Source organism: Equus przewalskii, chromosome 2 (genome assembly GCF_037783145.1).
Source record: "Equus przewalskii isolate Varuska chromosome 2, EquPr2, whole genome shotgun sequence".
Lineage (NCBI taxonomy): Eukaryota > Metazoa > Chordata > Mammalia > Perissodactyla > Equidae > Equus > Equus przewalskii.
Window position 1 is genome coordinate 26,945,153 of NC_091832.1, and position 18,869 is coordinate 26,964,021.

The window sequence follows — 18,869 nt, forward strand, 5'->3', positions numbered from 1 at the left end:
TCCTCAGCTGTGAGCCTCAGCCCTGCTCCCGAGGCCCTCCCAGCACTGCAGCTTACTCTGACTTTCTTTTTTTAAGGCACTCGGCACATCAGCATAAAGACCACAGAATTACTGCTCCAGCACTGCTGTCAATGATTCCAGAAGCATTTGCATGCAGCCTCTTCCACCCCCTCTTCTCTGCAGCCTCACTGTTCTAACCTCACCCAGCAGAGAGAGAATTGGGAACATTAATCCTGACCTTATTATTTGCTAATTGCTTGTAGCACACAATTAGCACCTAATTAATATAAAAACATAGAATTTTAGCACTCAGAAGGGCCCAGCAATTATCTAGATCAACCTACTCTCTTTTCAGAGGGCAAAAAAAATTCAGAGGTAAAGTGATTTGTCCAAGGTCACACGGCAAGTTAGTGATGGATCGAGGACAGAAGTCAAGTTCCAAGTCTCCTGACTTCCACACCATCCCACTGTGCTCCGTCTAGGTGTCTCCTCAGCTCCGACAGCCCCGAGGGCAGACAGCACAGCTTCCTGTGTTTGATGTCGCCCGCTGTCTCGAGCACAGATTTACGTGCACAACAGCCCCTGCAGAGCCACAGTGCCAACCACTTGGAGCCCACCATGTGCCACACGCCGTCATCCCACATCTCACTTGATTCTCACAAAAACCTTGAGAGGAAGATGCTCTAATGCCCATCTTGTAGACAAGGAACTGGAGGCCCAGAGAGTTAAGAGCTAGTCTATGGTAAGAACGAGAATTTGAACCCAAGTCTCTGAGCCTAAAGCCCGTGTTCTTTCCATTTCATTTCCTTGCTTCCCCAATCTGCGGCCCCCACCCCACAGGCCTCTGAGGTCTGATTCCTGTTGTCCTTCTCGATTAAGAGCTAGAGTAGCCGAGGGGGCTCTTTGGAGATGAAGCTGGCAGAGGCGTCTTGCAAGCCGACTCCTGCACCCATCAATCTTCCTGCCCGCAGAGCCCTCCCGTGCCCAGAGTGCCCTCAGCCTTCCCACCTGATCATGGTCGATGTCGGCATCTCCGGTGATCACAATTCTCTTTTCAATCCGGGTCTCTGAGATCCCACCTTTTACAGTCTGAAACCAAAGGGAGGGGGTCATATGAGAAAGAAAGAAAAAAAACGGGAAACAACAAGAGATTATTGTGAAAGCTCCACTCCACATTTTAATCTGCTGCTGGGACCGGAGAGGATAGCTTTCTCACCCACTTGTCCAGTCTTGGCTGGACCTGCTAAAATGAGCATGCCTCTAGCCCCTTGGATTGCCAAGAAATTTTTTTTTTTTTTTTGAGGAAGATCAGCCCTGAGCTAACATCTGCTGCCAATCCTCCTCTTTTTGCTGAGGAAGACTGGCCCTGAGCCAACATCGGTGCCCATCTTCCTCTGCTTTATATGTGGGACGCCTGCCACAGCATGGTTTGCCAAACGGTGCCATGTCCGCACCCAGGATCCAAACCGGTAAACCCCGGGCCACCGAGAAGCGGAACATGTACACTTAACCCCTAAAATCTTTAATAAGCTAAACAGAAAGTCACAATTCTCTATTTATCTACTTTTCCCTTCTTCTTCCTCCCAAACACCATGGAAATTCAGTGAGTGAACAAAAGATAGGTGGGGTTTTTTTTGCCCTTTTCCTATATATTTTATTTGATTGTTTGCAAGAGGAAAACAATCAGAAGACTATGAACACAAATGTCATAGAGATTGAAATGAGGCTCTTTGTTTTAAAGCATTTTCCTATTATTGATGTCAAGAGATTGTCAAATGAGCCCCTCGGGTGGGCAGGTTTCCCTGCTTGCAGCTGAGGAAAACCACGGTCCAGACACATTAAGTAACTGACTTGCAGTCGCCTGTGTGTTGACGAAGAGCCTGGTCAGGAATCGAGATTTCTCACTTACAAGAAAACGCATTTGCCTATAGAGTTACAGCAAATATGGATTGTCCCTGATTTTCTGGGAGTAGTTCCAATTTTATATACTTTGTCTTTCTTGCTCCTATAAACAATATTCTAACAATTCCAATATTTCGGCCCCTAAACTATAGTTCCCATGGCCTTGACCCTTATGATATGACATAAAAATTCTTTGTCAGACCTTGAGTTCTGATTTTTGGCTTGGAAAATACGGTTTGATAATAATACCAACAATACCTGCCCTTAAACTGACTTTTTAAACTTACCTCCACAGCCAGATAGGGGACTCCCTGACCAGAGATTGATAACATGTAAAGAGAACAAGCACATGCGGCTTCCTGAGATGACTGAGTGGGTGGGGTCACTCCCAGGCTGACTGCTGGGGAAAGCAGCAGGGCCTTTCCAGAGGGACACTGGGACAATTTGGCTCAGAGGGATGGAGTGGAAAACCCTTGCTTATGGACTGGGGTCATTTTTGCAGAGAGGCAGCAAGCTTGGCATGCCGCTAGATTCTAGAAGGACGTTCTGGCTGGTCTGTTACCTTGGTAATTTGAGTTGTGGTGGTGCTGCTTGTGGTCTCAGATGTGATGGTCTGAGCACTCAGCAAGACTCCCGGGTCCAGGTCCCCATTGCTGTCATCAGTCTGCAGAAGGAAACACAACCCTTCATCATTTCTCTCAGGAAGCCCATGGGCAAATGTTGCAGGATGCAACTATGCTCTTCGGCCGTACATTCTAAAGCAAAACCTGATTCCCTTACAGGGGTCTCTTAATTAACAAATAAAATAAATCCCCTTCTAAAACAGTTGGATGGGCCCAGTTTCCTTAGCATTGGGTCAAGGACAGATGTGGACTGGAAAAAGGGGGCAGGAGAGTAGCCACAGGTTCCACAAGAGTATCAATAACTACGCACATGTGTACAGCATTTTATAGTTCACAAATGGCTTTCAAAACATCATCTTTTTTGATGCTCACACAAGTCCTACGAAATAAATAGGAAGAGCAGGGACTTCTTAGCACTCCTAGGTAAGACTCACGCTCAGAGAAGGTGAATGATTTGCCCAAGGACTCAAAACTAACAAGTGGGAGTTGTCCTCTCTACACGTCTGGAGCTCTTTACATATCACCCAAGGCAGGAAAGGTGTAAACTCTTAGTTGCTAAAGCACAGGTAGGTTCTGAATCATAGGGTAGAACTTTCCAGAAAGGACCAGGAAAGGTCCTTGCTGGGGCTTAAGGGGCCAAGGAATCTCAGGCTATCTTCTCTGAAGATTGAGATGGGAGACTGGAGCAGAGCAAACGAGGGAGGAAATATCCCTTTAGGGCACAGTGGAAGGAAATATATCTATCTCAATGACATTTCTGACAACAAAACTCTTATTGAAATGGATGCTCTTGATCATAGCAGGGGCTGACAAGTATTTAAAATGCCAGGCTATGCAACAAATCTATACAGTTACAGAGAACAAGGGCTGGAGCTACTTCTTGTTTCTCTGGACTTCACCATATTAAAACAAACATATTATGACCAGGCTTAGAAATAACATTAGCAAAAGGAAAGAGAGACAGTTGGCAGGGGCCAAACTCAAACTAAGGAACACTTATCAGCAACCATGTGGGCCATTAGGAGACTCAGAGCTGCTATAACCTCAGGACCAAGGTGGGAACAAACAAGAATAGGAGGACGGATATCTCATTGTAGTTTTGATTTCTACAGGGTTCTTTATGAAAATATAATTGCAGTTCTCTAATCCCCTCTGAGTCGGTGTACGGTATCTGTGTCTACATATTACTTATACCATATTGCACTGTGCTTTTTCATTTACCAATTTATCACATAGATTATTCCCAAAAAGCTGTTTTCTGGTATTTACTTTTTTAAAAAATTATCGTATTGAGGTCATATTGGCTTGTAACGTTGTGTCCATCTCAGGCGCACATTGTTATCTTTCAGTTTCTGTGTAGACTGCATCGTGTTCACCACCAACAGTCTAGTTTCATCCGTCGCTGTACACGTGTCTCCTTACCCCTTTTACCCTCCCCCTACTCCAGAAGCTTTTTTAATAGCTGCATAGACTTCCCTTAATTGGAGGTACCATAATTTATTTAACCTGTTCCCTCTTGATGGCCATTTAAGGCTGCTTCCATGGAAGTGACAACTTAGATTGAAATGCATGTCCTGAAATGCACATTTTATCTGCATTACTTCATTTATCCCACACAACAACCTTATTAGGTAGAACTATCATTAGGCCCATTTTACAAGTGAGGAAGCGGAGGCACAGAGCGCTTCAGGACCTTGACTGCACACTAGCAAGTGATGAAGCAGCTCCAAACCCAGGAAATCTGAGTCCGAAGTCAACACTTTTCCCCACCACATACTCCACTGTCTAGCATCAAAAATAAGAAGTAATTTGTATCTCGGCCAGCTGTTTAAGCCTGATTAAAATGAAACAAAGACGGATGTACAACAATATAATATACTAACAGCTACCATTTTTGAGTAGCTACTATGTGCCAGGCAAATATTATCTTTATTTCAATACCTTTATAAATACATTTTTCAGAAGAGAAAACTAAGCCTCAAAGAGGTTATGTGACTTGCCGAAGGTCACAAACTAGCGACTACTGGGATTAAGATCCAAGTCCCCCTAACTCCAAAGCCCACAGGCTTCATCGAGCCCATTACGCTGCTTCCATATCTTTCTTACATGTTAGGAGATTCAAAAATGACTGCCTCCTTTTCCCTTGTCTGTAGGGGCTACACTCAAACCACGCAGGCTTCTGCGGATAGGGTGGCCCTAACAACTTCTGTGCACATGCTGAAAAACTTCAAAATGGAGTACAGGAAATGGCAGTCTCCCACCCACTCCTGACCACAGACCTGCAGCCCCTGTCTCCTGCATCAGAGGCCACACTGGTTTTTGTTTTCTGAGTCCCCATTCAGAGATAGTACATTCATATACAAGCTTCTACATACACAGCTGTACATACATCCCTCTTCCCTCCCATAAACAGTAGCATACCATTTATACCATATTGCACTGCGCTTTTTCATTTACCAGTTTATCATACAGATTATTCCCACCAGAAGCATTTCTCAATAGCTGCACAGAATTCCCTTAATCGGATGTACCATAATTTATTTAACTTGTTCCATATCGATAGACAGGTTGTTTCCATGGTAGTGACAACTTAAAGGGTTCCCTCCCATATGCAAATAACTCTTTCCTACATCCTCTAATAGTGTGCACAATCTTAAAGCGATTTCCTCTTCCTTCTTTTTCAGGCCCCTTCACTGCCAAGTCCTGTTCATTCATTCCTGTCTCTCTTGACACAGCTCTTTTTTCTCATTTCCTCAGGCTACACTTCGGTTCTTTACAAGCATCTCCCAGACGCACTCTAGCCTTATTCTTGCCTCCAGGCATCCCCTACTTTAATGTATTCAGCACCCATCTTCCAAAATCATTGCTTTAGTTACATCACTTTATCACCACTGCTAAAAAACTGTAAGCAACCTCTCATTATTTACTAAACTCAAATTCCACACTCTAGCGCAGCAGGGAGAGAAAGGGGAAGCATACGAACATGAACTGAATGAACGTCTGTGAAAGCGCCCAGTGCTTTACAGACATCATTTCACCGATCCTCCCCCAGATCTCGCAGTGGTGGGCAGTATCATCCCCATTTTACAGCTGAGGACCCAGGGGCTTAGAGAGATCAGCGATTTGTTTCAACTTCTCCAGCCAGTACATGGTTGACCTAGGATACACATTTTATTTGTCTAATTGCAAAGCACATGCTTTTAAGTGGCATGCTACACTATTTCCTACCGGGAGAGATCACCCAGTTAGTGGTGATGTGAGGAGCAACTGAAAGGACTTGGGTGAAATCACCCAGCCAGAGCTGCACGTGGCTGCCTCCTTCCCGTCTTGCAGGCTTCAGCCAAAACGCCACCTCCTCAGAGTGGATTTTCCTGACTATTCTAGCCCCAAGGTAGCAACCTTTCACATAATCCCATTTTGTCTAACTCTTTACCCTATTTTAGTTTCCTTTTCTGTTTTGTCTTTGTTGAGGAAGATTTGCCCTGAGCTAACATCTGCTGCCAACATTCCTCTTTTTGTATGTGAGCTGCCACCACAGCATGGCCACTAACAGAAGAGTGATGTAGGTCTGCGCCCGGGCACCAAACCTGGGCCGCCAAAGCGGAGCGCGCCGAACTTGACCACTAGGCCACTGGGGCCAGCCCCTATTTTAGTGTCTTAGTAGCACTTACAACTCTCTGAAATGTATACATTTGTTTATGTGTTTTATGGCCCATCTCTCCCGACTAGAATGTAAGTTCCAGGGGGCAGGGCCTGTGTCTGCTTTGTACACTGCTGAGGCCAAATATATAAATACTCAACAAACACTTGTTGCAGGAATGAATTAACAGCTCAGTTTATACAGGGAAAGGTTTTCTTACTTTTGGCTTCTGTGAATAAAAAAAGAAAAAAAAACCAATTCAACATAAGCAACCCCAGCTCATTCGAATTACCAACAAGAAGGAGAAATTTTACTGAAAGTGGGAGGTAAACACAAATTTTAAATCCTTGAATTCTTATTTGATTTTAAACTTAATTTAATTGTAATAAATTGATTATAATTATCACATCTGTGATTAGTTATGCTTTCGGGCATGGTGCTCAAGCTGATTCCATACAGTACTGTATCTTATATAATCTTCACAACCAAATCATGAGGTAGATACAAACATCACATGGGGTGGAGATAGGGCATCAAGGCTCAGAGAGGTTCAATTACTGCTTAAGTTAGTAAATGGAGGAGCCAGGACCTGAACTCAGGCTTGCTTGGCCCAAAACCCATGTTCTGAATCACTATACTAGACCTAACTGAATTGGGTGGACATAAGCAATCAGATCCAAGAGAACTTCGCTTTTAATAAAGTATTCTGGGACATCCGTAAAAAGAACTGCCCCAGGAAAGCCTAGCATTATTTGCAGCAAATGATTAGAAACTTTGTGAAGAAAGGGTATTTATCGCATTTACTTCAGTCTTCGGTTCTGAAACATCAAACTGTGTCCTACCTGGGCAGCCTCGTAGGTGATGGTCTTGGTCTCAGTGTGGACAATAGGGACATCTTTGGTTGGGATTTCACTTTTCACAGCATTGGCAGTATCTGAGATGGTGACAGTCTGAGTCTTCACCAGGGGAGGCTGGGAAGCAGAAATGCCATAGAGTTACCGGAGTCTTCTGAAGCCTGTGGAGAACTAATCTTCTGACATTGATCTGATCAAAGTGATAGCTCTAATCAAGCAAAGCCCAGCTCAATCTTTGCCCAAGACTTGGACACTATTCCAAAGCCGGACAAGGTGTCAGCTCAGGAGGGATATTAAAGCACCGCATTACTGTAATCGCTTTCTATGCTTAATGGAAAGCGAAAAGACCAGACAGTTATGATCAGTGACATAAAACACTTCAGACTGACCTTCAGAATTTGCATATAAAACTACTTGCCAAATAGCAGTCATTTTTGTTTGTCCTTGTGACTGTACCAATATAATTAAGAAAATCAGCCGCATTTCCTCCACTAAGTACAAATGGTACAGGGAACAGTAGTGGCATTGGAAGGCATTACCTTGGAATTCATTAACTTCTTTCAAATCAATGTCAGAAATTCACTTTGGAGTAATTGAGAAGAAACAGTATTTGGAAAACTGGAAAGAAAATAATCAGTTCTACCACCACCTGGTGATTAATTTCAGAATGAACATTAGTGGAATATCAAAGGCCTCTTGTCCATCAGCTCACCTTCCCCAACACTATAAAATCACCCTAAAACTACCATTTGATTGTGATAAAGTTAATGGCCATCCACCTCAGCACAGGAGATTAGTGCCTACGATTAGGCAAGCCCCGGTGAGTGGGGTCAGTGGGAGTGGTGGGCTGAACTATGTGGCTACGATATATAAAGAATTATTTGGGGCCTGAAATATCATAAAAAAATCAGTTACCCCTTTTGACTAAGCATTTGAATTGTTTGAGCACGGCCTCAGAACACTGAAGGCTTCTCAACACAGAAGTCTCAGAAACTCACCTCTTCACACAGCCCACACTTGAGCAAGGAAAAGAGGAACACACACCAGCTTTATAAAGACAAACAGCTGGAGTTTATCCCCAAGAGTTTTGTTACGTCGTCAGGGGAGGAAGCATTTCTAGCCACGGAGTTAACTCCTCTGAATAAATGTCTTTGTAGTAACCCAGGGCTTCAGTTTTTATTCTGTGATTTTGAACAAAGCAGAGAGGCTACTGGCCTCACCACCACCACCACCTCCTCCACAGACCAGATTCTGGCCCTCTCCCAAAGCGAGTCAGTAGACCCATGTCACTGAATCAGTTACTACCTGGAAACTTCGAATGAGGGTGGGGAACTGGTTACCCACACGGGAGTCAAGAAACGATCCATTTTGCTTTCCAAGTGGCTCTCTTGGTGTAACATGTTCTTCACTACTCTCTGCCTTTTTTCCAGCAAGTTGCCGCTGAGAGGAAGCTGGTGACACTGAGAACTCTAAGGCACTGGCCTGATCCTCTACTCCCACACATTCCCCACTGGGGCCTCTGGGTATTTCCTTAATATCAAGACAGCCAGCTGCCCCCTGCTCCTTCTCTTCTGTCTCCTTGCTGCTTATGGAGAGGGAGCCAAAGCCAAAGCTTTGTGGAGACTCCGACGGGGTGGTCATTTGGCTCTTGCTAGGAATTACTGAATGCTTGGGGCCCTCCCAGTCTGAGTCAGGGTTGGTAGATGGCCCCTTTGTCACAGCAGCCACCTCCTCTGTGCGAATGCCATTTATATTCTACAAATGAATGAACACATACAAAAGCAAGAAGATTAGGAATAAGTGGGACATATAGGGAAGTCTGAGAACAAACAATGATTTTTTTAAAAATAATTTTTTCTTTCTTTTTTTTTTGAGGAAGATTAGCCCTGAGCTAACATCCGCTACCAATCCTCCTCTTTTTGCTGAGGAAGACTGGCCCTGAGCTAACATTCGTGCCCATCTTCCTCTACTTTTATATGTGAGATGCCTACCACAGCATGGCTTGCCAAGCAGTGCCATGTCCGCACCCGGGATCTGAACCGGCAAACCCTGGGCCCCGAAGAGGAACGTGCACACTTAACCGCTGTGCCACCAGGCTGGCCCCCCAACAATGATTTTTAAGAGGCCTCAAAAATATTAATACTAATATAAACCAGGAATCTTAGCTCCTAACCTGGTCAAAAGGAAGAAGTGCTGTTCACTAAACATGTTAGCAGCTTAAGCAGTTCCAACCTCCTCTTGGTCATATTGTTACAACATCGTTATCTGAGAAATAATTTCGCTGTGCCTCACACAGTACCAAGCACTTCGTATGACTACGGTCTTCCCCATATAACACACAGTCTTCACACTTAGAGGAGTTATTTTGCCATTCCTAATACCTAACTTACTACTATGCACCGGGCACAATGCAATTTGAGTCAATCAAAACATATTCTTGAGGAAGCCTGATCAGGTTGACAAATGTTTCATTTCTCTAAGCCATATGTATCATCCTACTAGCCCCTAAGGGAGAAGCTAAAATTTAGACTTCGGTTGGTGGGGGTATAGAAGCTGAGTACATCCAGCACAGACTTAATCCAATCATTGTCGTGGAATTAAATGTAAGAGAAAAATAGTGAAACATCTCTTTGTAAACAGAATAAAAGTGATCCAGCAGCTGAGATGTATTTCTTCACAGATGAATGACATGCTATCGCCAACTCTTAACAGAAATAAATCCTGGAAATACAGACAGTTCCCTCCTGGGCTAAATGCCTCACACCACAGGAAAAACAGATCTAAAATAAGTATTTCCAAGAGAATGTGGTTGAGAGCATAATATCACAGTAGACGGACCTAAGGTGCTGTTGGCGGGAGAAGGAAGGTGATTCACACTAGTAGGAAAAGAGGATGAACCATTTGAAAAATGAACAATCTAACAGAAGTCAAATGTCAAGAAAAGTAACAAGTGCATGTACTCACCAGAAAGCTGTAAATAAGCCCACTCGGGCCTGAAATTTGGGGAAGACCAATTTACCACATTACATACCACACAAGAACTTAATAACAGAAAGGGCTTCTTTTGAAAAGGTGCTCCTGGAGTAAATGACACATGCTTGGACCAGCTTACTCATTTTAGTACTCAAATCATGTTATATGTATCATATTTTTAAAAATCACAGCTGCTCCTTAACTTGTAAATCAGCCTACACTGTGATCAATCTAAACCAGTCCTCTATTAAGGCAAGAAAAGATGCACAGCACTCAAAAACTTCAGGCCAACTTTACTTCTAAGCCATCTTGAAAGAGTCAACTCAAGAGCATCTCAAAGTGGCATCAGCTGAATTCAGATTAGGCAGGTCTCTCACTGATTGATTATGAAATTACTTAGGATATGAAAAACGGAATTGAGAGATGACAACAGAAACTGTCTGCACATGTATCAGAGATACATAAAATATTCTTGCTAAGGGTATATGAATTTCTTCATATTTAAAATGAGACTAATACCTGGTTTGACTCAGGGTTCTGAAGATCAAATACAATATTATTGTAAATATAATACAGTAATTCACACTTTGTAAATTCTTAAGTACTACATGGATTCACTGAATTCAACCAACATTACGTGACCACCTATAATATGCTAGGCCTGGGGGACACCAGAATGAATCTGTTATTTATTAACACCCTGTACTACTTTGTAGGGGGCTTATTGCACCATTTCGAGTCAGACAAGCTGTTACAGAGCTGTCCAAAAATAGGTCAGCTGGTAATAAACAACTAGGCTTTCTCAGATTGCGATATGCAGCTCCAGCACTGTGAACAGCATATCCAAACCCAGTCACGTGGAGAGGAACTTCATGGCTTCTCCAAATAATTTTGTCCCAGCTGAGAAGGCTGATTAATATCCAGGAACATACCTAAGATAATCACGTAAGAGCCCATTTTATACCAGTCTGCTCAAGGGACAGGCGGTGGTCTGTCATCAGGAAACTGTTTGTGAATTACACATTGCTTAGGCCAGCATCGCCTGGCCCAAAGCTGCCTACTGCTGAGGAAAATTAGAGAGATCAATCATTTGTTTCAAAGCATGTACAGAGGAGACCAAAAGTAAAAGCTGTAGCCACAGTAATATCAATTCAACAAATACCTACTGATCATCTAATATGCGTTAGTCATTGGAAATAAAAGGAAAACTGATCACAGTTGGGTTGGATTACCATTTATAGCGCTCCCACATATCAACCTCTCCAGTTGGCTCTGTTGTCCAGATCTCCTGGAAAAGACAGCCAACGACTTACTGGACATCCTCACAGGCATATGGAATGCAATATGCCCCAAACTAAACTCATCTCTGCTGCTGCCTGGACCCGCCACCGGAACTTCCTCCATCAATTCTATTATATTGGTAAATGGCACCATCATCCACCCAGTCTTCCATGCCAGAATCCTGAGGATCATCTTCAATGTCTTCCTTACACTCATCCATCACCCCCTGTAGATTTATATCATTAGGTCATTTCTGTTCTACTTTAATATCTCCCTTGTGTATCTGCTTGTCTCTGTTACCTCATTTACTATTTTCATTCAGGCTCTTATAATGCCTTACCTAGGTTACTAATACCCGAAACAGCTTTTCTTCTTTCCTTTCTTCCTTCCGTCTCATCTCAAACCTTCCTTGAATGCATCCTCTATTCTGTTGCTAAAGTATTTCTTTTCTTTTCTTCTCTTTTTGAGGAAGATTAGCCCTGAGCTAACTGCTGCCAATCCTCCTCTTTTTCTGAGGAAGAGTGGCCCTGAGCGGACATCTGTGCCCATCTTACTCTACTTTATATGTGGGATGCCTGCCACAGCATGGCTTGCTAAGTGGTGCCATGTATGCACCCCGGATCCAAACCAGCAAACTCCGGGCCACCAAAGCGGAACGTGTGAACTTAACTGTTGCGCCACCGGGCTGGCCCCTAAAGTATTTATTTCTAAAATGAAACACTGAAAATTCCTCTTTGCAGCTGGAAACTTCAGTGGTTCTTCATTGCCTTCTGCTTAAAGTTCAGATCCTTTAGTAACACATAGAAAATACTGTAAAATTTGACTCCTACCTCCCTCTCCAGCTTCACCCTGCTCCACCTCCGCATACATCTTTCTCTTCATTAATTCAAAACTATTTGCAGTTGCTAGAACAGCGCATGCTTTCTTTTGCCTCCACACCTTTGTAAATATTGTCAATATTGCTCCTTCTGTCTGCAAGTCCATGCTCAGCTCAAGTGTCAGTGTTCTTCTGGAAATTTTCCCTGGCTGTCTAAAGCATGTTTAGATACCATTCCTCTTTTGTTCCCGTTGTACCCTGTTATTATTGGTTCAGTCATCTGTCTTTTCCATTAGACTATGAGTTCCTTGGGAGATAAGGACTTACCACGTGCTCGGTATCTCTCTTGTACAGTTTTTGACATGTAATAGATATTTAGTAAAAACTTGTTGAAAGTATACTAAATAAATCCAGGTGACCTGAGAACTGCTGTGCCTTGTGCTATTCACAAACTGAAAAGACATGTTTACAAAGAACATAACAAGTGGCCCACTTGACCAGATCCATCGTCTAGCCCAGCATTTTATCTCCTACATCAGTAAGATAAGAGAAAAACGAACACTATTGCTGGTTCACCATGTGCCAGGTATCGTGCTGGTCACGTTAACATGTTTCTCATTTATTTTTTCACAACCACACTATGACGTAGTCACTATCTCTATTTTATAGATGAAAAAACAAAGAGGTTAAGCAACTTAGAGGTAGTAGGTGATGGAGTCAGGGTTTAAACTCAAGTTGGTCCCTGGTTCTAAAGCCCATTTCTTCCCACAGCAACAGAAAGTATTTCAGGTAAGATCAAAGGACGTGCCCTATTATGGTCAAAAGAATATACACCAAAGCTGACTATACTTTTGAGAGGTACAAAGATTGTCCAAAATCCTCTTAGCAGAGTCTGATTTTAGTGACCAACACTATACTTTTAGAGATAAGGAGAAGGCTGTAAAGCCAGAAGAGAAAATTGAGGCAAAAAGAAGATACAAGGGGTCGGCCCAGTGGTGTAGCGGTTAAGTTCCTGCTCCACTTCAGCAGTCCGGGATTGCGGGGTTGGATTCCAGCACAGACCTACACACAGTTCATCAAGCCGCACTGTGGCAGCGTCCCACATACAAATAGAGAAAGATTGGCACAGATGTTAGCTCAGCAACAGTTTTCCTCAAGCAAAAAGAGGAAGGTTGGCAACAGATGTTAGCTCATGGCCCCTTTTCCTCACCAAGAAAAAAAAAAAAGAAGATATAAAATCTCCATGACTTAAAACACCAAAACTTTGGCATATAATGGCAGTGAGGAATTTTAACTGACAGTGATGTGCCTTTAGCTATGACCATCAGCAAGGGCCATTGGATTCTGTAAGACTCTGCGGAGCTGCACATACCAAACTGGCCTGGAAACTTTAAAGGGATCTTCTCAGGGATATGAATAAATATATGACTCTGTCTGAACGACCCACAGTGACAGACAAAAGTAAGACTTAATGTGATTCCAAAGTGTTAATTCAGATGTCGCTTGTGTGGACTGATGGAGCATCTATAAGGAGAAAGATGCTACAATAGAAAGACCAGTTGCCTGTATAAAGTACTGCAGGGCTATCTAGTTGGATCCAAGAATATGAGAAGAAAGAATGTTTTGGAAATATTTAATTGAGCAGGAACACTATTTGATTGAAAATTCTCAATTTTACTTAAAAAGTCAATGGTTCCTGCTAAGTATGATAATTCAGTATTTTCTTTGGGGGAAAAAACAAAGGATTTTTTTCTAAAGACTTTCTCTTGAAAACTGTTTATTCAAAGGGATTATGTCACAGGGTCATCAAACTCTGTGTATGTATGTGCCTTTGTGAGTTACAAATTTCCTCTCCCTTGACTTAAGAGATTCCAGATATCATTAAGAGAAGGATATGGGTGTTTTACAGGCATTTTACTGCCACTCCCATTAAATGTAATCCAGAGTCTTTTTCTTTTCAGGTTATTTTTAAAACAGGCATTTATATATTTGAAGATACTATAAAAAGAACCACAGTTATGCTTACAAGACTATCTTATCCTATTAGCACCACAACGAAAATAAATCTTGAAAATCTTTCTAAAATGTTGCTACATAAACAAGAGCCATGTTTTCTGGAGGACATATGTAGTAATTTTCCCCACACACATTTGATCACTTGTTCCTTGCTTAGTGAAGACCAATTTTACCTCTGGGTGGCAATGGAAAAACAATTCCTTTCTCTGTTAAAAGAAAGCAAGCACTGCTATATTGTCTCACTTTATCTTTCTATATATTAAAATCCTGGGCAGGTGGATAAGGACCAGGTAAAGAACAGCAGCATCGCTGCCAACCTTCATGTGATTTCAGGGATGTACTTTCATCTCAGGACCACGATTAGATGACAGAAGGAGGGAAGAAGGCAAAAATGCTAACTTCAAAGACTAAACTCTCTTCCTGATAATGTGCTATGTTTCATTTCTTATCCATTTAAAAATTATATTTTCCTATGTGTACAATTATACACAAGCCAGCCCTGGTGCTCTAGTGGTTAAGATTCAGTGTTCTCACTGCCACTGCCCGGGCCTGTTTCTCAGTCAGGGAACCACACCACCCACTTATCGGTTGTCATACTGTGGTGGCTTCGTGTTGCTGTGATGCTGAAAGCTATGCCACCGGTATTTCAAATACCAGCAGGGTCACCCATGGTGGACAGGTTTCAGCAGAGCTTCCAGACAAGGACAGACTAGGAAGAAGGACCTGGCCACCCACTTCTAAAAAAATTGGCCATGAAAACCCTATGCATAGCAGTGGAGCATTGTCTGATACAGCGCCAGAAGGTGAGAGGTTGGCACAAAAAGACCTGGCAGGGTTCCACTCTGCTGTCCACAGCGTCGCTAGGAGTCAGGATCAACTCGATGGCACTAACAACAAAATAACCATACACATGAAAAGACCATAAGGTATACTAAAATATCAGCAGTGGTGGGATTGCAAATAATTTAATTTCTTTCTTTATGTTTTTCTGTATTTCCTAACCTTTCTAAAATGAATATGCATTACTTTTGTAATGAAAAAATGTTATTAAATTATTTTCTTATGCAAGCTTTTTTATCTGGTTTCATAATGAAATGCTCTGTAAAATCTGAAGAGTCTGGTAAATAATTTATGAAGGAAGAGCTGATAAATCCTTAATATCCTCCAAGCCTTTAAAAACAGTTAAAAATAAACCTTAATAGTTTCCTAAAAGAAAAGGTAGTTAATGATAAGAAATGTCAGTAACTGGTAAACAGTATAAAAATTGTCTTTTATAAGGAGAATATAATATAAAACCTTAATAATTTAGCAAGTGGATTTTGAAAGTCAAAGTTGATGGTGGACTTAATATATCTGGGCAGAAAAGAAATAGTTCAAATTTATAGTGTAGCTTTATTACATTTTGTTTAGTGTTTTCTGATTTAGAGATGGCAGGAATATTCTCAGGAATGTGAATAAAAATATGGTTGTATCTGTGATTTAATTCATTAGTAAATTTTCTTATTAGACACCTGCCTTTGAAACAGTAAAGACACAAAGAAAATTACCACTCTTTTGCCAAAGTCATGATAGCAACTAGGAATATAAAATATTAAAGATCAAAGTATCCCAAAACTTCATCTGAACAATACCTCTAGATTAGTGATACTTACTATAGACCAACACTATCATACTTCACATCAGAATAACAAATACATATATATATATATATATTTTTTTTTTTCTTTTTGCTGAGTGCCCTGCACCTCAGACTGAGATCTTATTTTATTGAAATCAGTATAAGACATTGGAATGAAATGACCAAATTCAATAAACAGCTGTTTAATTGCCATCTCAGGAGGGAAACTTCTTTTAGGTGATTTTGGAATAAATGAAAGAAAGAAATGATCCAATCTCCAGGGTACTTAGATTTAGTTGAATGAAGATATTGACAATGATACGTACAGATGGCAGTTAAGTATGTTTACATAATAAATTCAGGGTCATATGGTGGTTGCGGCAATGGGGGAACCTTGGGGAGAAGGCAAACTTTTATCAGAGCTGGTCTCTAAGCTTAATGACAGTGTCTATTATTTTTGTGCATTCTCAGGTATTATAATGTTACACTAAGCACTGAAATAAGCCAGTCAGCAATGCTATTGAGTCCACCACAAGCAAAATTAGACAGCTGATGGAATAATTTTGAAAGAAAGAAGAAAACAGAATCATGTCAGTTATAAAGCTAACTTCTAATGCCAGCCTTGGAATCCATATGTTTAAGTTTTAACAAAAATGTTTTTCCCTCATATTCTATTCAATGTTTTCAAAGATCTATCTTTAGAATACATGTGAAAAGTTTACCTCCACATATATGCATGTTCAAACAGACATTATAGACAAATTAATAAATAAGGGTTTTCTTACTTTCTGAAATTATACAAGATGAATTTTAAGAGAGGGCCATTAACAGGCTAAGGCGACATTTTAGTCTATCAAACTGACTAAATTAAGTAGGAAACAGAAATGATGATTGCAAAAGAACTTTCATAGTCCAGCCAGGCCAAAACACAAATTCTCTCAGGAAATTGCATAAATATCCTGGCCCAACTCACTTTACCAACACCATCTTAAATAGCCTCAAAAACCCTATCCCAAATGAGCAAGAATTTCATATTTATATAAATATACTTAGGGGCTCAAGCACAGAATACCAAAAATACTTTTTTTGATGAAGAACAAATAATTATTAGAGTTACAAAATGTCATTTGGTTTGATGACGAGATGTTCTTGGTTTGTTTTCTTTCAAATACCAATCTAATTTTCTTCTGACCTTGTGCCTGAGGTTTGATTTAATTAACGGGAATTTAAACTATTGATCTATCTAAATATCCCCAATAAATACGTAAAGGAAACTACTAACTAATTTCTTCTAAAAAGTTCAGATCTTTTTATTGAATGATTTTAATACCAGGAATCAGATTATCCCTGGGGCCAAACAAAAGCCCTGAGACCTTCTGTCTCAACAAGAGGCAAGGCCTATTTCTCATCCTCATCTTCTGGTTCCTAATGACTGAGAGAGATCCTATTTCAGGTTCTGGGGCATTCTGCATGACTCAATGTGGGATTTAAGACAAGTTAAAAGGAGCCCAGTATTAATAAATCAATTCATCAGTGGCTTTAGGATCTTAGGGAACCATTTTTAATACCTAGTTTTATAAATCATTAGGGTCTCATAAATCCCAACATTCTCTTTAGTTCACTCTGTAACTTTCACCACACTGCCATCTGGGGACTCAGTGACTCAGGAGACAGCTGTGGCATAATGGAACGTCACTGGACTGAAACATCAAAGACCTGGGTTCTAGCTCCAGTCCTCTCCCTTAAAACCTGCTAGTTCTGAGGCAGGCCTCCGAAACTCTCGGAGACTCAGTCTCACCATATAAAGCAAGAACATCACTGCCTACCTGATGTGGCTAACGTGAGGGTTAACTGTGTAGGGTGTTCAAAATGAAGTGCTAGGCAAATACCAGATATTATTTGTCTTTGTACTATATTTCTTAAACTATTACTTTTTGTAAAGAAACATGAACCAGAGCAATAAAGACCTCTAGTCCCTACATGGAAGCGTTTCTTGAGCACCCGAAGTGAGCCAACCCTATGGATTTAAGTAAGGTTGGTCTTCCTTTCAGCTTAGCAAGTTCCGGGCCAGGTCCTCATTATATTTTAGAGAACATCACCAGGGAGAACTCTGAAGAAAGAAATTGTGATAGAAGATAAGAATTAAAATAGGTACACCACGAGAATATTTAATAAATGTTCCTGAGCCAAGAACCTCATGAAGAACACTGGATAGGCCATTTTTAATAGTTTTATGTTACTACCCACAGATTTTGCTTCCTGAACTTTCTAAATTTTCTATAAAAAAGAGAGTCTGAGATTTAGCATAGTACGTCTGTAGTCACTTTACACAATGGAACCCTAAAGCCACCACATCTACTAACCTCCCATTGGTTTTCACATTCTCTTCGTTCTATTTTGCCATTCTACCAAGCAAACCGAGAGTCAGGATGTAACTTGTACATCCTTGTAAATAATACTGCCGTTACTCTATAACGTCACCATCACCATTACAATGACTCCGTGGCCCGCTGAAACGCAAATACCTCAGGGAAAGTTAATACTAATACTACACTAATACACTAAAATGCTCTTATCAGTGTTTCTGTACGTCAGAAAAAGAGGGTTGGGAAATTCATTAGATTTTTTAATAAGATTTATATAATTAAAAAAATAAGTTTTGATAGGAAAAGGGAGTGAACAGGAGGTAGCAGCGGGCTTGAGGGGGAGGGGTGCGCACAGACACACATACACCCACAGAGCACATTACCCTTGCTTTGCAAACCCAGTAAGAAACGCTTTGCACTGCAAATGCCCACAGAACCAGCAGGAATCGAGGTTATCTTGCTAAGCACAGAAGGAAGATGCCCAGCAGAAGAGTCCAGCTCCTGGTCCTTAACTAAAGTAAACAATAAATATTACAGTCACTTAAACTATCAACAGTGTATTTAAATAACACCCCCAAATGGTCTGCAACATGCAAACTAAAAATCCTGATAAGATCAATTAATTGCGAGTGCTTTGTTTCTACATTCTTCTCTGCTACATGGCAAGTTTATGTCTCAGCAAAGAATGGCTTTAAATGCCTTAGGGAAAAGCTCTAAAAAACAAAAGTCTTCATATGTTAATATATTATCAATATTTGTAATATTATTCCTATTTTGAA

At 41.2% G+C, this 18,869-nt stretch overlaps 1 protein-coding gene across 41 annotated transcripts in view; it reads right to left on the reverse strand.

Moving 5' to 3' along the window:
• The window catches only part of EPB41 (erythrocyte membrane protein band 4.1), a 174,582-nt gene that overhangs the window by 5,551 nt on the left and 150,162 nt on the right, over window positions 1-18,869 (reverse strand). For 26 of the 41 annotated variants that reach the window (XM_070610471.1, XM_070610464.1, XM_070610474.1 and 23 more), the window contains 3 exons: window positions 7,008-7,136; window positions 2,465-2,566; window positions 1,009-1,089 (listed from right to left, as the gene is read on the reverse strand). In XM_070610471.1, coding sequence (XP_070466572.1) covers window positions 1,009-1,089; window positions 2,465-2,566; window positions 7,008-7,136 — 312 coding nt within the window. Of the gene's footprint in view, window positions 1-1,008; window positions 1,090-2,464; window positions 2,567-7,007; window positions 7,137-8,324; window positions 8,775-18,869 lie in introns of all 41 variants that reach the window. The other 15 variants (XM_070610442.1, XM_070610437.1, XM_070610441.1 and 12 more) reach the window with 3 other exon arrangements.